Source organism: Triturus cristatus, chromosome 1_1 (assembly GCF_964204655.1).
Source record: "Triturus cristatus chromosome 1_1, aTriCri1.1, whole genome shotgun sequence".
In the NCBI taxonomy this organism is placed as follows: Eukaryota; Metazoa; Chordata; class Amphibia; order Caudata; family Salamandridae; genus Triturus; species Triturus cristatus.
The window spans coordinates 803,352,751-803,370,475 of NC_140579.1; the positions used below are offsets into that span (position 1 = coordinate 803,352,751).

A 17,725-nucleotide genomic window follows, 5' to 3' on the forward strand; every position below is an offset into this window, starting at 1 on the left:
TCAACACAAAAAAGACTTCGATGAAAGCTTGAAGCAATTCAAGATACCGTCGAAAAGAAGAGAAACCGAAACCCAGGGGGTTGTCGAAGAAACAATACCCCCAAGAAACCCAAAAATAATTGAAGAAGAGGAAGGTTCTTCTTCGGGGAAGATGCTGAACAAAACGAACAAGCATACGCGGAGTCGTCTAACTCGGAGTCTCAAGAGTTCCAGTGGCAAGACCTCGACGCCGAATCGCCCGAAGAGTCTGTAGAATCATATCCTTCGAGGCCATCTGTGAGAAAGTGCCCTCTTTCTTGCATGGTATGCCACCATTTTTTGCTGAATTGCTGATGTGCTTTGACTGAGAGTGCCCTGGGCTCCTGCCAATCCGGTACCCAGGGCCTGTGATCCTTCCCTAAAACTGCATTGAAGCCTAAACCCAATTGGCATCTCTGGCCACATGTCAGCCCCTGGTAAATGGTACCATAGGTACCCAGGGCACTGTAACCAGACAAGTCCCCTAAGGACTGCAGCACTTATTGTGCCACCCTTCGAGGCCTTGTACCCTGACACACACACACTGCCTTTGCAGGCTGAGTGTCTGGGTGCAGAACAAAACAGTCGACCTGGCACACATCCCTGTGTGCCATGCCCACAAACCACTGCCCTGGCATACATCAGTCACCCCTCTGGCTGGGTGCTCTATGCCAGTGGTGAGGGTACAGGTGCAGGAGCCCTGTACCCCTACAATGCCCAGGTCCTTTCCTGGGCCCTGTAAGTGCAGTGCTGCCATTAAGAGTATATGGTGCTGGGAGGTTATCATTACGAACTCCACGGCACCATAATGGCTACATTGAAGACTGGGAAGTTTGGTATCAAACTTCTCAGCACATTAAACCCACACTGATGCCAGTGTGGGATTTAATGTAAAATGCACCACAGAGGGCATCTTAGAGATGCCCCCTGAAAAACGACCAACTACCAGTGACCTGACTGAGTGGCTGCGCAGGCTGCCACCACCAGACAGGTTTCTGGACCCCTGGGTCGAGAGCCTGCTGCTCTTGGTGGCCTGAAACCATGCTCATCCTGGGACGAGGTGCCAAGCCTCCTCCCCAGGATGGGCAGTGTTCACAAAGAAGCTTCAAAAGCATGCCTCCTTTGTGAGCCTCTCCAGACCAGTTGCTGCTTTACGCAACTGGTCCCCACTGGTTCTACCCCCCACTTTGGGTGGGAAAACTGGCGGGAAAAACAAGTGAGGAAGAGAGGAGTGCCCACCTCTGCCAACTCCACCCCTAAGGTGGGGGAGGCGAGGTGAAGCACAACCTCGAGTCCCCGCCATCTTGAGGATGGGGGTACCCAGTCAACCAGGTACAGGCTCCTGCCCCCCTCCCACTGGAGAGTAGCAGAATAGGGGGTGGTCCCTGCCCTTTACCTATCTGTAACGCTCCTAAATTTAGTATTTAGGGGCACCCTGGACCTTCCTTCCTCAGATCCAGCAACCACAAGAAAAGAAATGCGAGAAGCCGTGCAGAACTAACAAGGGGACGATGCCCACTGACTTGTCCCCAGCCCTACAGGCCTGTCTCCCTTCGAACCTGCTCCTGTGAAACCCCAGCGTGTCCAGCGGGCAGCAACCTCAAAAACCCCAGAGGACCTGCCTGCATTCACTTTCCAAGCTGTTTCTCCTGTGAACACCGGACTTGTTTAAACTGCAGCTTCTGGTGCCAGCCAGAAACAGCGAATCCAGCACACTGCTCCTGCCGAGCCCGGCCAGTGTTTGAGTGCACAAACACCACGAGGAGGTCCCCCCGGCGATCCTGACCCGAGATCCGGCCACCCCTTACCTGCCTCGAACCTCCAGGAGACGCCTGCAGCTTCAATGCAGAGTACCCCTACCGTGACCAGAGCGGGTAAGAAAATCAGAAGTCCAAAGACACCCCTGCACCCGACACACCACGGCCTTGTGTGCCCAACCCAGCGGTGCCTAACCAGCCCTCTACATCCCAACTTAACCCTCGAAGTGGTCACTCCTGGAAGATCCTCGTCCCCGAGCCTGCAGTGTTTCTTTGTCCCGGAGAATCTCCATTGAAATCAACAGGGCACCCGACCTCAAAACGGGACCCTGCACCCGGCTGCCCTAGCGCCGCTGATGGTGCCCCTTTTGTGCTAACTTGGTCCCCAACTTGCCCTGAGCTTAACCCTAGGAGCTTTGCTCCCACAACCCTGTGGCCTGCTCGCCAGCTGCCACCAACCGGAGCCCCCCTACCCTCCATAGGATAACATTGGATCTCAACACACTGCACCCGGCTGCCCGAGTGCCGCTGAGTGTGCATCACTGACCCTGGGAGACCCCTGAGTTTAACCCCAGAACCCTAACTCAAAAGACCGATTACTTACCTTGAAACCGATAACTCATTTTTCTTCATAGGATAACATTGACACTTTTTCTCCCAAAACGTTTCTAAGTGTCGACACTTGAAAACTAAAAATATTCCTTAAAATTCAGCCGAATAACCAAAACGCATTTTCTCAACTGTTTTCAGGAAATGCCCCAGTGCTGAATCCAGGATCCAGCACTGAGTAAGAAAAAGTATCACTAACATAACTTACCTGCTAAGTGAATTTCCTCCCAGGGTATAACATTGGTGATTCGATGTGAAAAAGTTTGTCAACTTTTGAAATGCAATAATATTCTTTAAAAATCGTACCTTTATCCAAAAGGCATTTACTCACCTGTTTTCAGGAAATGTCTCAGGGCTGAATCTAGGATCCAGTCCTGTGTTAGCAAAAGTAATCTGAAAAGTAATTAACTGCATTTTACTTAAAAAGCCCACTCAATTGAATGTACTATACCTGCAATGTGTTGCAAACTGCTGACTTATAACTGTAACCAAAACCAGTACAAGTTACACTGCAATTTTGAACTGTGTTCATACAAGTAATTTACTACTGAAAAGTATTTTTATGCTTACCTGTACCAGGCTTGCTTGGTTCTAGAAATAGAACCGTATATTTTCTATACAAAACAATTGGCCTAGAGTTCAGTTATTGTGTGTGTGAATTCATTTGCTGACTAAGTGTGTACATCAAATGCTTAACACTGTGATACTGCCTTACTGCTCAACCACGCTACCACTTTTGAGAGTAAGGTTCTATCCAACTTTGACCTCTGCCAAACCTCTGGATACCCTTGGACTCTATACTCACTGTACCTCTCTATGGTGCAGTATATATAGGGCCAGTTTCTTACACCATCTCCCCCAGATGACATTGGCATGTATAACCAGGTGATAAAGAAGGCTCCAGAAACATATGGGGTTCAGCTACAGGCGAAAAACCTCAATCCTGTTTTTTATTGGAGACTTTGATGCCTTCACAATCTAGGAACCAATTCCTACCAGTGCTACCTAGTGTATTAGACATGGGGAAAGAGGCATTAAAGGAGCCTGCTGTTTGCAAGGCTATAACACCAAGATCAGAGAAAAAATATAAACACTCCTCTAAAGACCCCCTTATACTCCTTATTGCCTCAACAGCAAGGAAAAGGGCAAATGAGGTTACTACAGTGAGACCACCTCTGGACAAGGAAAGTAAGAGGATGGACCTCGTAGGAAGAAAGATGGAGAGAAGCGCAGCAAACCAGTGGCGCATTGCAAATTCCAATGCATTGCTCAACAGGCATGCGTACCAGCACTGGGAAGAGGTAGGGGAACTGTTGCAAAACCTACCAGAACAATTCCAAAAAAGAGCAAGCCACCTGGTCGAAGAAGACAAGAACATTGCAAACACGTGTTTGAAATCTGCCCTTGATGCTGCTGAAACATCCAGCAGACAAATGATGATTGCCATAACGGAAAGGAGAAACGCATGGCTCAATGTCGGGTTTCAAGCCCGAAGTGCAGAGCAAAATCATTAATTCTCCATTCAATGGCGATCAATTGTTTGGAACAGTGGTTGATGACAAATTAAATCAACTAAATAAGGACAACGTAACGGCAAGATCCATGGGAGCCCTGCAGTTCAGAGGTATGCTTAAAGGCACACCATCAAAGAGGCCAGCGGGCAGAGGTACGCAACAACCTACTACCTCACGCCAAGGTTACCAGCAAACATACCAGGCCGGGAACCAGAACACACACCAGGGACAGCAACAAAGCTGGAAATAATAAGGGAGAGGATCCTTTCGAGGGCGCCCCTGTGCCAGAGGTCAGACACAAAGGGGTGGACAACAGACCTCCACCAAGTGACTGCACTCACACAGAGGTACTCTCACAAAGACCCACAGTGACAGTACATACAAACAAAAAGAAGCAGTTAACAGAACAAATGGACACCAATTTACAGTTCCTCCAACATACCGCTCCAGTAGGAGGCAGACTAACACTTTTGCAAGAAAGGTGGAAAGAAATAACCACAGACAAGTGGATTCTGAACATAATGCAATGCGGTTACTGTATAGAACTAGCAAAACAGCCTCCGCACAGGAGGGCAAGACAAACGACACAGTCAAAAAAACTATCTCACCTGGTCAAAGAGGTAAAAGAACTTCAGAGGAAACATGCAATATAACATATACCACACAGAGAAAAGAAGAGTATATTCAACATACTTTCTGATTCAAAAAGTGGATGGAACATTACGGCCTATATTAGACCTAAGGTTTCTAAACAAGTTTGTAAAAACGTAAAGATTCATGATGACTACACTACAAGAAGTGTTACCCCAGTTGAAAAACGGAGATTACCTGGCAACAATAGACTTAAAGGATGCGTATTTACACATCCCAATAAACAGAAAACACAAACGTTTCTTAAGATTTGTCATAAACAAACAGCACTACCAGTTAAAAGTCTTGGCTTTCGGTCTAAAATCAGCACCAAGGGTGTTCACAAAGTGCCTAGCAGCTGTAGCAGCGCATCTCAGAAGGCAAGGAATTCATGTTTACTCCTACTTATTAGTAAGAGCAAACTCATACAGCCTATGCAAACAACATATACAGCAAGTGATGCAGACACTAGTTCAGCTGGGATTCTCCATATGCAAGCAGAATTCATCAATAGAACCGGAACGCAGGAAAGTGTTCATGGGCGCAGGAATTAACACTGTTAGGGAAGGCGTTCCCCAATGAGAAAAGACTAACAGCTCTGCTAAAGGAGACTCGCCTATACCAGAAGTGGCATCATCGGACAGTGGGGAAATTACTAGGAATGGTGGCATCATGCATTCACCTAGTTCCCCATATCCGTCTACACAAGACCATTCCAAGAATGGCTCCAAACTCGATGGTCACAAGCTACAGGGAGTTGGGAGGATCTAGTGGTTGTCACAAACAAAGTTCAGGAGATGGCATGGTGCAGCATAGCACAGGGGAGACCTTTCACACCTCCAACACCAACAGTGACCATAACAACAGATGCATTCCTAATAGGTTGGGGAGTGTTAGAAATATGGGTCTCTAGTTGGCAGAGGTAGGTACCTCCAAATAGGGACCCTTGCTTCTAGTCAGGGTAAGGGGGATACACACTTTAGATAACCCCTGCTCATCCCCTTGGTAGCTTGGCATGAGCAGACTGGCTTATCCCAAAGGCAATATGTAAAGTATTTGTACCAACACTCACAGTAACGCAGTGAAAACACCACACCAGTTTAGAAACATGAAATATCTTTATCTAAACTAAACAAGACTAAAACGACAAAAATCCAACATACAGATACTCAGTAGAATGTCTTTAACAAGCATTTACAATGCAACGGTCTCGGAATTGTTAAAGTTAGAGCTATTGGCATTGCACATGACATTATTTTTGTTTGTTTTTGTTTTTAAAACATTTAAAGAAAAGGCATTGTTATTTACAATGTCAATAGCTAAAATAGATACATTAAAGGACACTGACTGGGGGCGGGGAAGGTAGTTGTAAAGATATTTTCTAACTGGAATACAATATAACTAGACAACATATAGGCTAATGGCCAGAGGAACGAGGGGGGGCAGTGGGGGCGCTAGATAAAAGATCCTTTGTATCCGGGACACAATATAACAAGACAGCAGATACAGCAAAAGGCACACTGATGGGGGTGGGAGGGTGGAAGGTAGATGTAAAAATACTTTGTATCTGGAATGCAATTTAACTAGATACAATACAGGGCAGGGCACTGCCAGCCACACACACATCTGAAGATACCCCGTTTCTGGGAGGTGCGTTAAGATTAGCTACATTGATGTTCAGACAGCCTGGCACCGAGGGGCACCATTCCAAAGTGTTCTCTGTGCGTCGGGATACACGGACACCAGGACCCCTTCTGGCCCCGCCTCCCGACTGGCAGGGACGCAGAGCTGTGTTTGCTCGTCATGTCTGTGGACTGCTCTTCACACACCGGAGCTGTGGGTCTGTGCACCGCACCCACCAGAACAAAGGCTCGACAGACACCGTCACCTGCCCCGGGCCCCACAACCTCGCAATAAAGGCTGCAAGGGGGCGCCCTGCCGTGACTCTCACGTCCCAGCGCCTTACCTGGCGAGAGCCATGAACACCGCCGCCTTTCTCCGAGGTCAAGCAGAAATGCCTCGGAGAAACGCAGCGGCATTTTCAGATTCGGGGGCGTGTTTTTCTTTCTCTCCTCTTGCCATTGGCTGGAATGTTTACATTCCAGAGGAGAGAAAGAAAGTAAAAAAACACGCCCCCGAATCCGAAAAAGACGGGGCTTGTTTGGAAAGACAAAGCTCTTCTCCAGTGGCTGACCAGCATTTAAGAGGCCAGCCAATGGAGAAGAGGGAAGAAGAGGGGCGGGTTCAAGCCCCACTTCTGAAAATCATTAAATCTCGCGAGCGAGACTGCGCAAGCGCAGCCTTCGCTAGCCGAGACCTAAAAAGGGTTGTTGCAAAAATAAACTTGTAGATGATAAATGAGACCCTTTAGTCTCAAAGTACCTGGGATGCATAACGCAAAACAAACAAAAGGGGCGTAGAGAAGGCGATGCGCCGATTCTTCCTGCACTCCGGTTCCGATGCGGCAAGATGGCGCCTCGATGCGTGGCGACGATGCGACAAAATGGCCTCTTTACTGCGATGCGACAAAATGGTGTCTTTACTGCGATGTGAAAACGTGGAGGCGATGTGTGCATGGCCATGCGGCGAACTCTGTGTTTTTCTGAGCCGCGACAGGCCCTGCGACATGCTTCCCCGGTGATGAGACTACACCCTTGGCGACTGCGACATGCTTCTTCGGTGTTGCGGCGGCGTGTTTCTGCAGCGATGCGACAGCCCTGCGACATGCTTCTCCGGTGATGCGATGGCACCCTCTGTGGTGGCGGCACGTTTCTCCGGTGATGCGACGGTAAACAGCGGCAACACGCTTCCTTGATAACGCGTCAACGGCTGCTGCGACGGCGTCACGCTTCTCTCTCGTTGCGTCGCGCTTCCAGCTCCCAACAGCAAAAAGGCTCCACACAAAGTTACCAAGACCTGGCTCTTCGAACGGTAGCAGCTTCAACCCCCCCCCCCCCCCCCTCCTCCCGCGCCTTGAGACCCTCGCAGGTATGTAGTGCGCTTTACAAATGCCATGATTGATTGCATTACAGGCCCTCCTGGCAGACAAACTCCCAGCAAGGAACTTCAGTGAAGCTGGGGTTGAAGTCCTTTTGTGCCTGGGACTTCAGAAAAAGGAGGCCAGTTCTTCTCAGGCCGTTGTAGACTTTTCTTCAGATAGACACAGCAAAGTCCTTCTTCAAGCAGAGGACACAGCAAAGTCTCTTGGTCCTCTTCCTCAGTAGAAACAGTCAACTGCAGGCCAACCCCAGACACACAGCAAGGGCCGTACTTCTCTTCAGCTGATCTTCTTTGGCCGGGATTACTCTTGATCATGAAGTAGTCTAACTTTCAGGAGTTTCAGCTCTTATATTTATACCCCAAAGGTCTTTGTTCTCTATGTGTGAGGGGTCCTGGACCCAGTCCAAACCAGTTCTGGGTGCACTCTGCCAGTGCACATCTTCTTCCTTTGTGAGTGTGGGCCAGGGCCATCAGACACACTGCAGGAGGTGGAGCCAGCATTGTGGGAGGCAGGCACAGCCCTATTCAGGCCCAGGTGCTACTCCTCCCACCACTCCACATGCAGATTCTCCTGGAGCCCCCCCCACCCCTTAGCCCCTGTCACTCTCAAACCAGACAGTCAATCCACAAACAGGCAGAGGCACACAGAAAGGTTGAACAAGAAAATAGCCACTTTCTAAAAGTGCTATTTTCAAACACAGTATTTAAAAACCATCTCTACTAAAAGATGTTATTAAATTCTGAGTTCAGGGATACCAGACTCCAATTTTCTATCTTGCTCCTATGGGAAGATATGCAGGTAAACATGTTACACAGCATTCCCCATTGTTTCCTATGGGCAAGATAACCTTTCAATAGTGAAAAACGAAATTGGCAGTATTTCACTATCAGGACATGTTACCCACACTAGTATATGTCCTACCTTTCACAAACACTGCACCCTGCCCAGGGGGGTACCTTGGGACTACCATAGGGGTGTCTAATGTGTAAGAAAAGGGAAGGGTCAGGCCTGGCAAGTGGGTACACTTGGGCAGGTCAACGGGGCAGTTAAACTGCGCACAGGAACTGCGGTGGCAGGCCCGAGACCTCTTTTCAGCGCTACTCATGTGGGTGGCACAATCAGTGCTGCAAGCCCACTAGTAGCATTTGAATTACCAGCCCTTGCACACTCAGTGCACTTTACTAGGTAAAACAAATAAGCCAATCATGGATAACCAATCTCAATAACAATTTACACAGGGAGCACTTGCACTTAGGCACTGATTAGCAGTGGCAAAGTGCCCAAAGCATCTAAACCAGCAAAAACGAAATCCAGCACAGTGTCAAAAATACAGAAGGTAGAGGCAAAAGGTGAGCGGAAACCACGCCAAGGATGCCATGTTTAACATGGAGCACAAATGGACAATCTCAAAATAAGGGGTTTGTGGTCACCACAAGATGCGGTGAAGCACCTCAATGTCTTGGAACTAAAAACAGTGTTCTTAGCCTTCAAAGCCTTTCAGAAAGAACTATACGGGTGTTGATACAAACGGACAACACTACAACTATGTTTTACATATACAAACCAGGAGGGACTCACTCTGTAGCACTATCCAGTCTAGCACAGCAGATGTGGAGATGGGCAATGCCAAAAGGAATAGATATGTTAGCGATGCACCTACCAGGGAAGGACAATCTAGAAGCAGACCAGTTGAGCTGACAAACAGCAGCATCCCACGAGTGGGAACTTAACCAAACAGAAGTACGATTTCTTTTTTTAGAAAAATGGGGAACTCCGCAGATAGACCTATTGCAACACCCCAGAATGCAAAATGCCAAAACTTCGCATCCAGGCGACCTTGCAACCAGTCCCTGGGGAATGCGCTATGGATAGACTTGTCAGGGATATTTGCGTACGCTTCCCCCCCCCCCCCCAATACCATTACTGAACAGTAATCGGCAAATGCATAATCCGCAGGATGACAATGATTATCATAGCACCACAATGGGCCAGACAAACATGGTTCTGGGAACTCATGGAAATCTCACAGGGAGCAATGCACAAACTCCCGGCAAGAAAAAATTTGATAACAATGCAAAGCAGGAAAGTACTTCAGCCAGAGAGCCTGGGACTAGCAGCATGGCTAATGAAGACTTAGAATTCAAACATCTCAAACTACCTGAAAGCACAATGGCTGCTCTAAGAGAAGCTAGAAAACCAGCAACTGAAAGTGTTACACAGCAAAATTGAAAAGATACAATGGTGTCTTAAAAAACGTCTGTCAGCAAAAATCACAAGAGAAAGAACAGTGCTAAAATACCTCACATGTTTACTACAGAGTAAACTATGCTTTACATCACTAAAAGTACACTTAGCAGCTATCTTCGCGTACACAAGAGAGGAAACAGGGAAGAATTTCTTCACCTTACAGGTGGTCAAACGGTTCCTGGAAGGAGCAAAAAAAGTTGCACCACCAAAAATGGTGCCAGCACCAACATAGAATTTAAACATTGTTCTAGCACAATTGATGAAGGCACCTTTCAAACCACTGCACAAAGCAACGCTGCAAATGCTGACAATGAAAACAGCATGTTCGAGGCATATGAGCTGCGGAATTCATACTGTAGCATAGATCGCCATCTGGTGTTTGGCTCGGATGCTTGCACCTTGTTGTCTTGGAAGAAGTCTTTTGTAGTCACAAGATAGGTGACTCCTTCCTTGGATGATAGTCCGCATGGGCATCGACTCCATCCTCAGATTGTTTTTTTTCTGCCTTCGGGTTTGGATGTAACTTCTGTGCTCCAATTCGGCACCATATTCTCCAAACCGTTTCGACGCGCAAACCATCTTAAACTCGACTGTATTATCGATCGCGTGATCTTCGACGCTCATGGAAAGGACTCCATTTAAAAAATGCCCCCAGTGTGGAGCTAAATTTCCACACAGTGACCATCACAAAGTCTGTAACCTGTGTCTCTCGCCAGAGCACAAGACTAATTGCCAAGCCTGCGCCTCCTTTTGATCCAAAAAGACGATCAGTGATCGCTGGGCCCAACGACACATCATGGCGCAGCAAGCAACTCCGGTACCGGTGGACATCTTCGATGAAGGCCCCGATGTCCCAGAGGATCTCGAGATCGTGTCCGAAGCATACGACTCTGACTCAGACCACCACATCACTCCAGGTCTACGAGTGAGTACAACTGCCCCAACCCCACCTGAAAAAAAGAAGGCCCTGGTCAAGACTTGGCCTGCTGGCCACAGTTGCGACCGTTACCAAGCTTCAGAAGCCCCGGGCCCGTCTCCGAAGATAAGGGACAAGCCTTCCGGCGACTCTGGACCGAGCAAGCCGCATATTAGTGTCCCTCAGGCACCATCGGCACAAAGACATCGGCACCAACCATCTCGATGCCGAAAGAAAAGGCATCGGCTCCGAAAGAGACATTCGGAACCGAAAAAGATTTCCGCCTCCACATCGGAGCCGAAGGACTCAAAACCATCTCCCAAGGCTCCGGAGCAGAAATCCAAACCGAAAAAATCAGCGCCGAAAGCTACTACAGAACTGGAAGAACTCTATCGACCAGATCCAAAACAAAAGACTCTCCACATAGACCCCAAAACAGGGCATGTGGCTGCTGTTCCACACAAGAAGAGAAAATTGGACACCCCAGACACTCCTGCAGTGCCTGTAAAAAGGAAAGACTGTGCCACTTCACCTTTACGACCCTCTTCTCCTGTTCTTCCTGCTAAGCCTGTCTCTCCTAAACATTCTCCTATACTTCCACCAAACTCACCACAGGATGATGATGATTTAGGGGATGGGGGAGGCAACAATGACCCTTTTACTGACTCTGACGACACAGACGTACCACAGGAAGATTGGGACGATTATGATGACCCAGTAGATCCTCAAGACCTTCCTGATACCCATGCATACCCAACAAAGCCATCTCCCCCAGATGACAATATTGGTTTTAGTCAGCTTGTACATAGGACTGCTCAGTACCAAGGGGTTCCAATGCATTCAGACCCAGCAGAGGAGGACTTTCTAATAGACACTTTTGAACAGTCATTAAAGACTGTACAAACCCTGCCAATGTTAAAAGGTGTCATTAAACATGCTCCTGACATATTCAAGGATCCTGTTAGGGCCAGAATTCTCAAACCCAGAATTGAGAAGAAATATAGACCTGCCCCCGATGATCCCACCTACATCAAGGGTCAACTCCCTAGTGGTAACTAACGCTAGGAAACGTGCCAATTCTCAGACCTCCGGTGATGCGGCCCCTCTGGACAAGGAGTCTAAATTATTAGATGCTTCCGGCAAACGTGTTGCTGCCGAAGCAGCTAATCACTGGCGGATAGCCAATACACCGGCATTACTTGCTAGGTACATTTACCTGATCAATATAGGACCAAGGCCAATGTTTTCATTCAGGAGGGGAAATTAGTAACTAACTCGTCAATTAAGTGTTCCCTTGATGCAACAGACACTACCTCTAGATCCAACAACACTAGCTTGTTACTCCGACATGCCTGGTTGCGCATCTCTGGCTTCAAACAAGAGGTACAAACAACTATCCTGAATCAGCCGTTCAATCAACAACAACTTTTTGGACCGGCTGTAGACACCGCCCTAGAAAAAAATGAAGGACACAGAGACTGCTAAATCCATGGGAGCATTACAGTCTCCATCCACACGTGGTTCCTTTCAAGGCTCCTTCTATAGAGGAGCATCCAAGAACATCAGTAGACACTGCTTCTTCCTGCAAAAACACCACACAAACATCAACCAACGGGATATTTTAGAGGAGGCTACAGGGTAAATAACAATAAGGGAAGAGGCTGAGGTAACAACAACACTCGCACCTCCCCCGCTAACAAGCAGTGACTTCCCTTCACTCCCTCCAGACCATTTCACTCCAGTCGGAGGGAGACTCACCCACTTGTCTGTAGTGATGGAATCCCAGACAGGTAGGAAATCTGAAAGACAAATTATCCAGTATGGTTACTGCCTGGAACTTACGGCCACCCCACCCAACATACCACCCAAACAGCACCCAATGTCCACGGAACATCTCACGCTCTTAAAACAAGAAGTTCTCTCCCTGCTTCAAAAGCATGCATTAGAGCTAGTTCCCTTACAGCGAGTAAACCCCTGTTCCTTGATGCTCTATTTCCTCATCCCAAAAAAGAACGGCACCCTAAGGCCAATTTTCGACCTCAGACCCCTAAATCTCTACATACAGTCAGATCATTTCCACATGATAACTCTTCAACAGGTCCTACCGCTACTTCAACAGGGCGACTTCCTTGCCACACTAGATCTCCAGGACGCCTACTTTCATATTCCCATACACCCTCCTCACAGGAAATACCGAAGATTCATGTTGGACGGACAACACTATCAGTCCTTCCATTCGGGATGACCACAGCACCCAGAGTGTTCACAAAGTGCCTTGCAGTAGTAGCAGCACACTTGAGAAGACAACAAATCCATGTCTTTCCATACCTCGATGACTGGCTCATAAAAGCCAAGTCACACAACCAGTGTGTCCATCACACTTACCAAACCATCCAGCTGCTACACAACTCTGGGTTCACAGTAAACTACACAAAGTCACATCTTCAGCCCTCCCATGTACATAAGTATCTAGGGGCCACAATAGACACCTCCAGAGTTCTAGCATATCCTAATCCTGCCAGGATAGCCAATATGCAAACACTAATTTACAGATTTCAACCACAGCATTCCCTCCCAGCAAGGGTATTCATGCAACTCATAGGGATGATGACCTCTTGCATCTTTATCGTACCTCATGCAAGACTTCAGATGCGCCCATTACAGGAATGCCTAGCACGTCAGTGGAACCAGGCTCGAGGTCAACTTACAGATCTGGTGTTGGTGGACCGCCACACAGATCGCTCTCTGCAGTGGTGGAACACACAACCTTTCCAAAGGGCGGCCGTTCCTCGAGCTGGTTCCACAGATAGTGCTAACAGCAGACGCATCACTCACCGGCTGGGGAGCCCATCCCCTAAACCACACGACTCAAGGCAAATGGACCACAAAGCAGAAAGTGCTCCACATCAATCACCTAGAATTACTGGCAATATTTCTAGCACTAAAATCATTCCAAGTACATCTACAGCACAAGACTATCCTAATCCGGACAGACAACATGACAGCCATGTATTACATACAGAAACAAGGAGGCACACATTATTTGCAGCTGTCCCAGCTCACACAATCCATTTGGAGATGGGCCTTTCCACAAAACATATTCCTTCTGGTAGAACATCTTCCAGGAGTTCGCAATCAAATTGCGGATCTGCTAAGTCGACATTTCATCCCCAAGTTCTTCAACCATTTTTCCAAATGTGGGGTCAACCAGACATAGATCTGTTCGCCACTCAAGCAAATGCAAAATCGCAACCTTCGCCGCCAGGTTTCCACACCCGTTGTCCAAAGGCAATGAAATATGGATGAACTGGTCAGGCACATTTGCGTATGCTTTTCCGCCACTCCCATTGATTCCCCTAGTAGTACGCAGGCTCAGACATCAGTCTCTCAAGATGATTCTGGGGGCTCCCACATGGGTACGGCAACCGTGGTTCACAACACTACCGGAACTCTCAGTAGTTCCACACCAAAAACTACGCCTCTCCCCAACATTGCTAACGCAGAACCATGGAGAGATGAGGCACCCCGATCACGGTCAACTGAATCTAGCGATCTTGCGCCTGAAGTCCTAGAGTTCGGTTACCTTAACCTTCCGCCTGTATGAACATCATTAAAGAAGCCAGACGCCCTACTACTAGAGCTTGCTATGCAGCAAAATGGAAAAGATTGGTCATCTACTTCAATAACCATAAGATTGATCCGCTGGATGCTTCAATCCAAGACATCATTTACTATTTGCTACACTTACAAAGATGTCATCTAGCATATTCATCCATACGATTACATCTAGCAGCACTTGCTGCTTATTTACAAAACAGACAACACTTGTCACTGTTTAGAGTACCTGCAATTAAAGCCTATATGGAGGGCCCTAAAAGAATAATTCCTTCCAGACTGCCACCCTCTCCGGTGTGGAATTTAGACATTGTTCTTACCAGGCTCAAGGGTCCCCCATTTGAACTTCTACACAAATATGAACTGAAGTTCCTCACATGGAAAGTAGCTTTCCTTGTCGCAATGACCTCTCTCAGAAGGGTAAGTGAGATCCAGGCTTTAACTATACAAGAACCATTCTTACAAATACATCGTAATAAAGTGGTTCTCAGAACAAATCCAAAATTCCTTCCCAAAGTAATCTCCGCTTTTAATCTTAACCAATCAGTTGAGTTACCGGTGTTTTCAAAACCCAGACTCTGTGGCAGAGAGAGCTCTTCCTAGACATCAAGAGCCCTACTTTATTACATTGACAGGACTAAGCCCTTTAGAAAGACAAAACAACTGTTTGTAGCCTTCGCCCCACCCCATAAAGGTAACCCCATCTCCAAAGCTGGGATCGTGAGGTGGATAGTAAAATGCATTCAAATATGCTATCAAAAGGCTAAACGCACATTGACAAATTCCCCTAGAGCGCATTCAACATGCAAACTAGGGGCTTCCATGGCATTCTTAGGGAATATTCCCTTAGATGACATCTGCAAAGCAGCAACATGGTCTACACCACACACCTTCACCAAACACTATTGTGTTGACATGCAGGCTAAGCAACATGCTTCTGTAGGCCAGGCTGTTTTTAAATCACTTTTTCAAACTACTGCTACAGATACAGGTGACCACCGCTAGGGGAGACACTGCTGTACAGTCTATGCATAGTGTACAATCTGCAGCTCATATGCCTCGAACGGAAAACGCTACTTACCGATAAGCATCTGTTCTTGGCATGTAGAGCTGCAGAGTTGTACACGCCCACCCACCTCCCCGGAACCTGTATCTGTTCTAGTATTATCTTAATTAGATACATTCACATTGACATCTCTTACTGACTCCATTTCCCATTATCGCGAAAAACAATCTGAGGATGGTGTCGATGCCCGTGCGCACTATCCTCCAAGGGAGGAGTCACCTATCTCGTGACTACAAAAGACTCTTCCAAGACAACAACGTGCAAGCATCCGAGCCCAACACCAGATGGCGATCTATGCATAGTGTACAACTCTGCAGCTCTGCATGCCAAGACCAGATGCATACTGGTAAGTAGCATTTTCCTTTTTCCCTGCTCTCTACAATAGATGGGGGCACCAGAACCCTTCCGTAAACCACTTAAATCCTTGGTGTCTTATGCTTTCATATGAAAGACATCAAGAATAAAAGCAGACATACAGAATACAAGTGAAATGTGTAGTGCAGTTAGTAATTTGTTGCAAAATATGTTCGAATCTGTTCCAAGCAAGTCAGGTTTTTAAAAATCCAGCTTCGGATGTATGGAAACATGCAGAGTTTGTATAATCTTTAGAGTATGGACAAGCCTGTTACCGTAAATATCTCCTTTCTACTGTTCATTAGAAATAAAAAACACATTTGAAGAAGGAAAAGCCAGTCTTCAAACTGCAGCTGTAATTATGCTATCAAGGTTGAGCAGATACGCCATTTCATTATTACTGGTGACTGGAGGCATCCCAATTCAACTGTAATAATGAAATACGAGACCAGTTTTATACAGCGATTGCAGGCTCCCATGTATTATATAGCATTACAGCCCGCTGCCCTTTTGTTAAAGGACCTCCTTCCGAGTTGTAAAGCTGAGGTGCAGGGAAGGCATAAAATATGGGCAGAATGTACTAAAATAAAGGAGATAAAGTATGCTCTCCTCCTTCTAGCACGATATAGGAAGCTTGCCCTGATTTGCTTGGCCTCCACCCACTGTCTGCAGGGTGTCGGTGGCCCCTTGCATTCAGTCTGGCAGTTCTTAGACTGATGTGGCACGCAAGTGATGCACACTTTACGACCCATTTGTGGTGTTATATCGCAAGTACTGCAGAATTTGGTAATGAGTTACTAAAAAATTAGGTAACCTTTTTTAGTGTTTTTAATTATCATGCAGTCATTTCTTTGGAAATTTTTTGGCATTGTTGCTACTACTGTGGTGAAATTATGTTTTCGGCAGGGAGTGTAGTAGGTAGCAGTGTTGATGTTCAGGAACATAACCAGTGTTTCAAGAGACTGTCGTTAACATGGTATTTCTTTTCCAGACTGTACAGCCGTGGGAAAGGAGATACTTCCCTCTTCCTTATGACCCCAAGACAGAAAGTGAAGACCAATTGGATGTGCAGGAAAGGATGTTCCGAAGCTCGCACCGCACATCTGGAAGTAAGACACCCAAGGAATTGGAGAACTCGCCAACCTCGCCCCTCCTCTCTGATACGAAGGGTAGAAATCCAGCAACTCCGCAGCCGACACACAGATAAAAAGAAAATGAACATTGGCATTAAAGCTTCAGAGCATTGTCGTTTGATATTCAAACATCCTTCAGAGAAAATATTTCACAGTTTTTAGTGAATTTAAGGAGTTTAGAAGCTGTTTTGTTTTTTGTTCCAAGTTTTGTTTTTTGTCTCGATCACCCACCATGTGCCCCCTTTAAATAAAAAAAAATAAAAAACACAAAACAAAAAAACTCCCAAGTTATCACCGGACAAAGAACTACCAATTATGGATACAATGAGATTTTCTCCCAGTTCGTATGTGCCGGCATATGACTATCTTGGAGGAGTTGAGCAGACTTGAAGGCTTTGAGATTTTTTGGGGTTTTTTTTTTTATTGAAAAGGGTTGGCCATTTTGTATTCCTGTTCCCTTTTCCTTGAATAAGGTTTTAATGGAGTAAACTTAGTGGTGAAAATGAATTTTCAAATGTTCCTAGTGTTTTGTCCTCAACCTGGTACACACCCCTTTGCTCCCCAGCATATGCTATGTGTATGGTTACCTTACTGTTTGTCAAAACCATTTGTGTGTGTTCGTTCCGAGGTCCAAAGCTTTAGAAAGCACAGCAGTCACAAAATTCGATAAGCAAAAAAGCAATTGTCAGTTTGCGCAGGCAAGCAGTATATTCACAAGCTCATTTGACTCGTAAGTAAAAAAAAAAAAAAAAAAAGTTTTAAAACTAATTGGAGCAAATAACAGAAGTTTAACTTCATTGTACATTTCTTGCCTAATTAATCGCTAGTGCCTGATTTCCAAAATAATGTTCATAATGTGCTATTG

The 17,725-nt window shown here is 46.6% G+C and overlaps 1 protein-coding gene across 5 annotated transcripts in view; it reads left to right on the plus strand.

Moving 5' to 3' along the window:
- Window positions 1–17,367, plus strand: part of KANSL1 (KAT8 regulatory NSL complex subunit 1) — a 1,694,895-nt gene extending 1,677,528 nt beyond the window's left edge. For all 5 annotated transcript variants that reach the window (XM_085650272.1, XM_085650270.1, XM_085650273.1 and 2 more), the window contains one exon: window positions 16,719–17,367. In XM_085650272.1, the coding sequence (XP_085506398.1) occupies window positions 16,719–16,934 (216 nt within the window). In that variant the 3' untranslated portion in view covers window positions 16,935–17,367. The remainder of the gene's footprint in view (window positions 1–16,718) is intronic.
- Window positions 17,368–17,725: the final 358 nt, after the last annotated feature.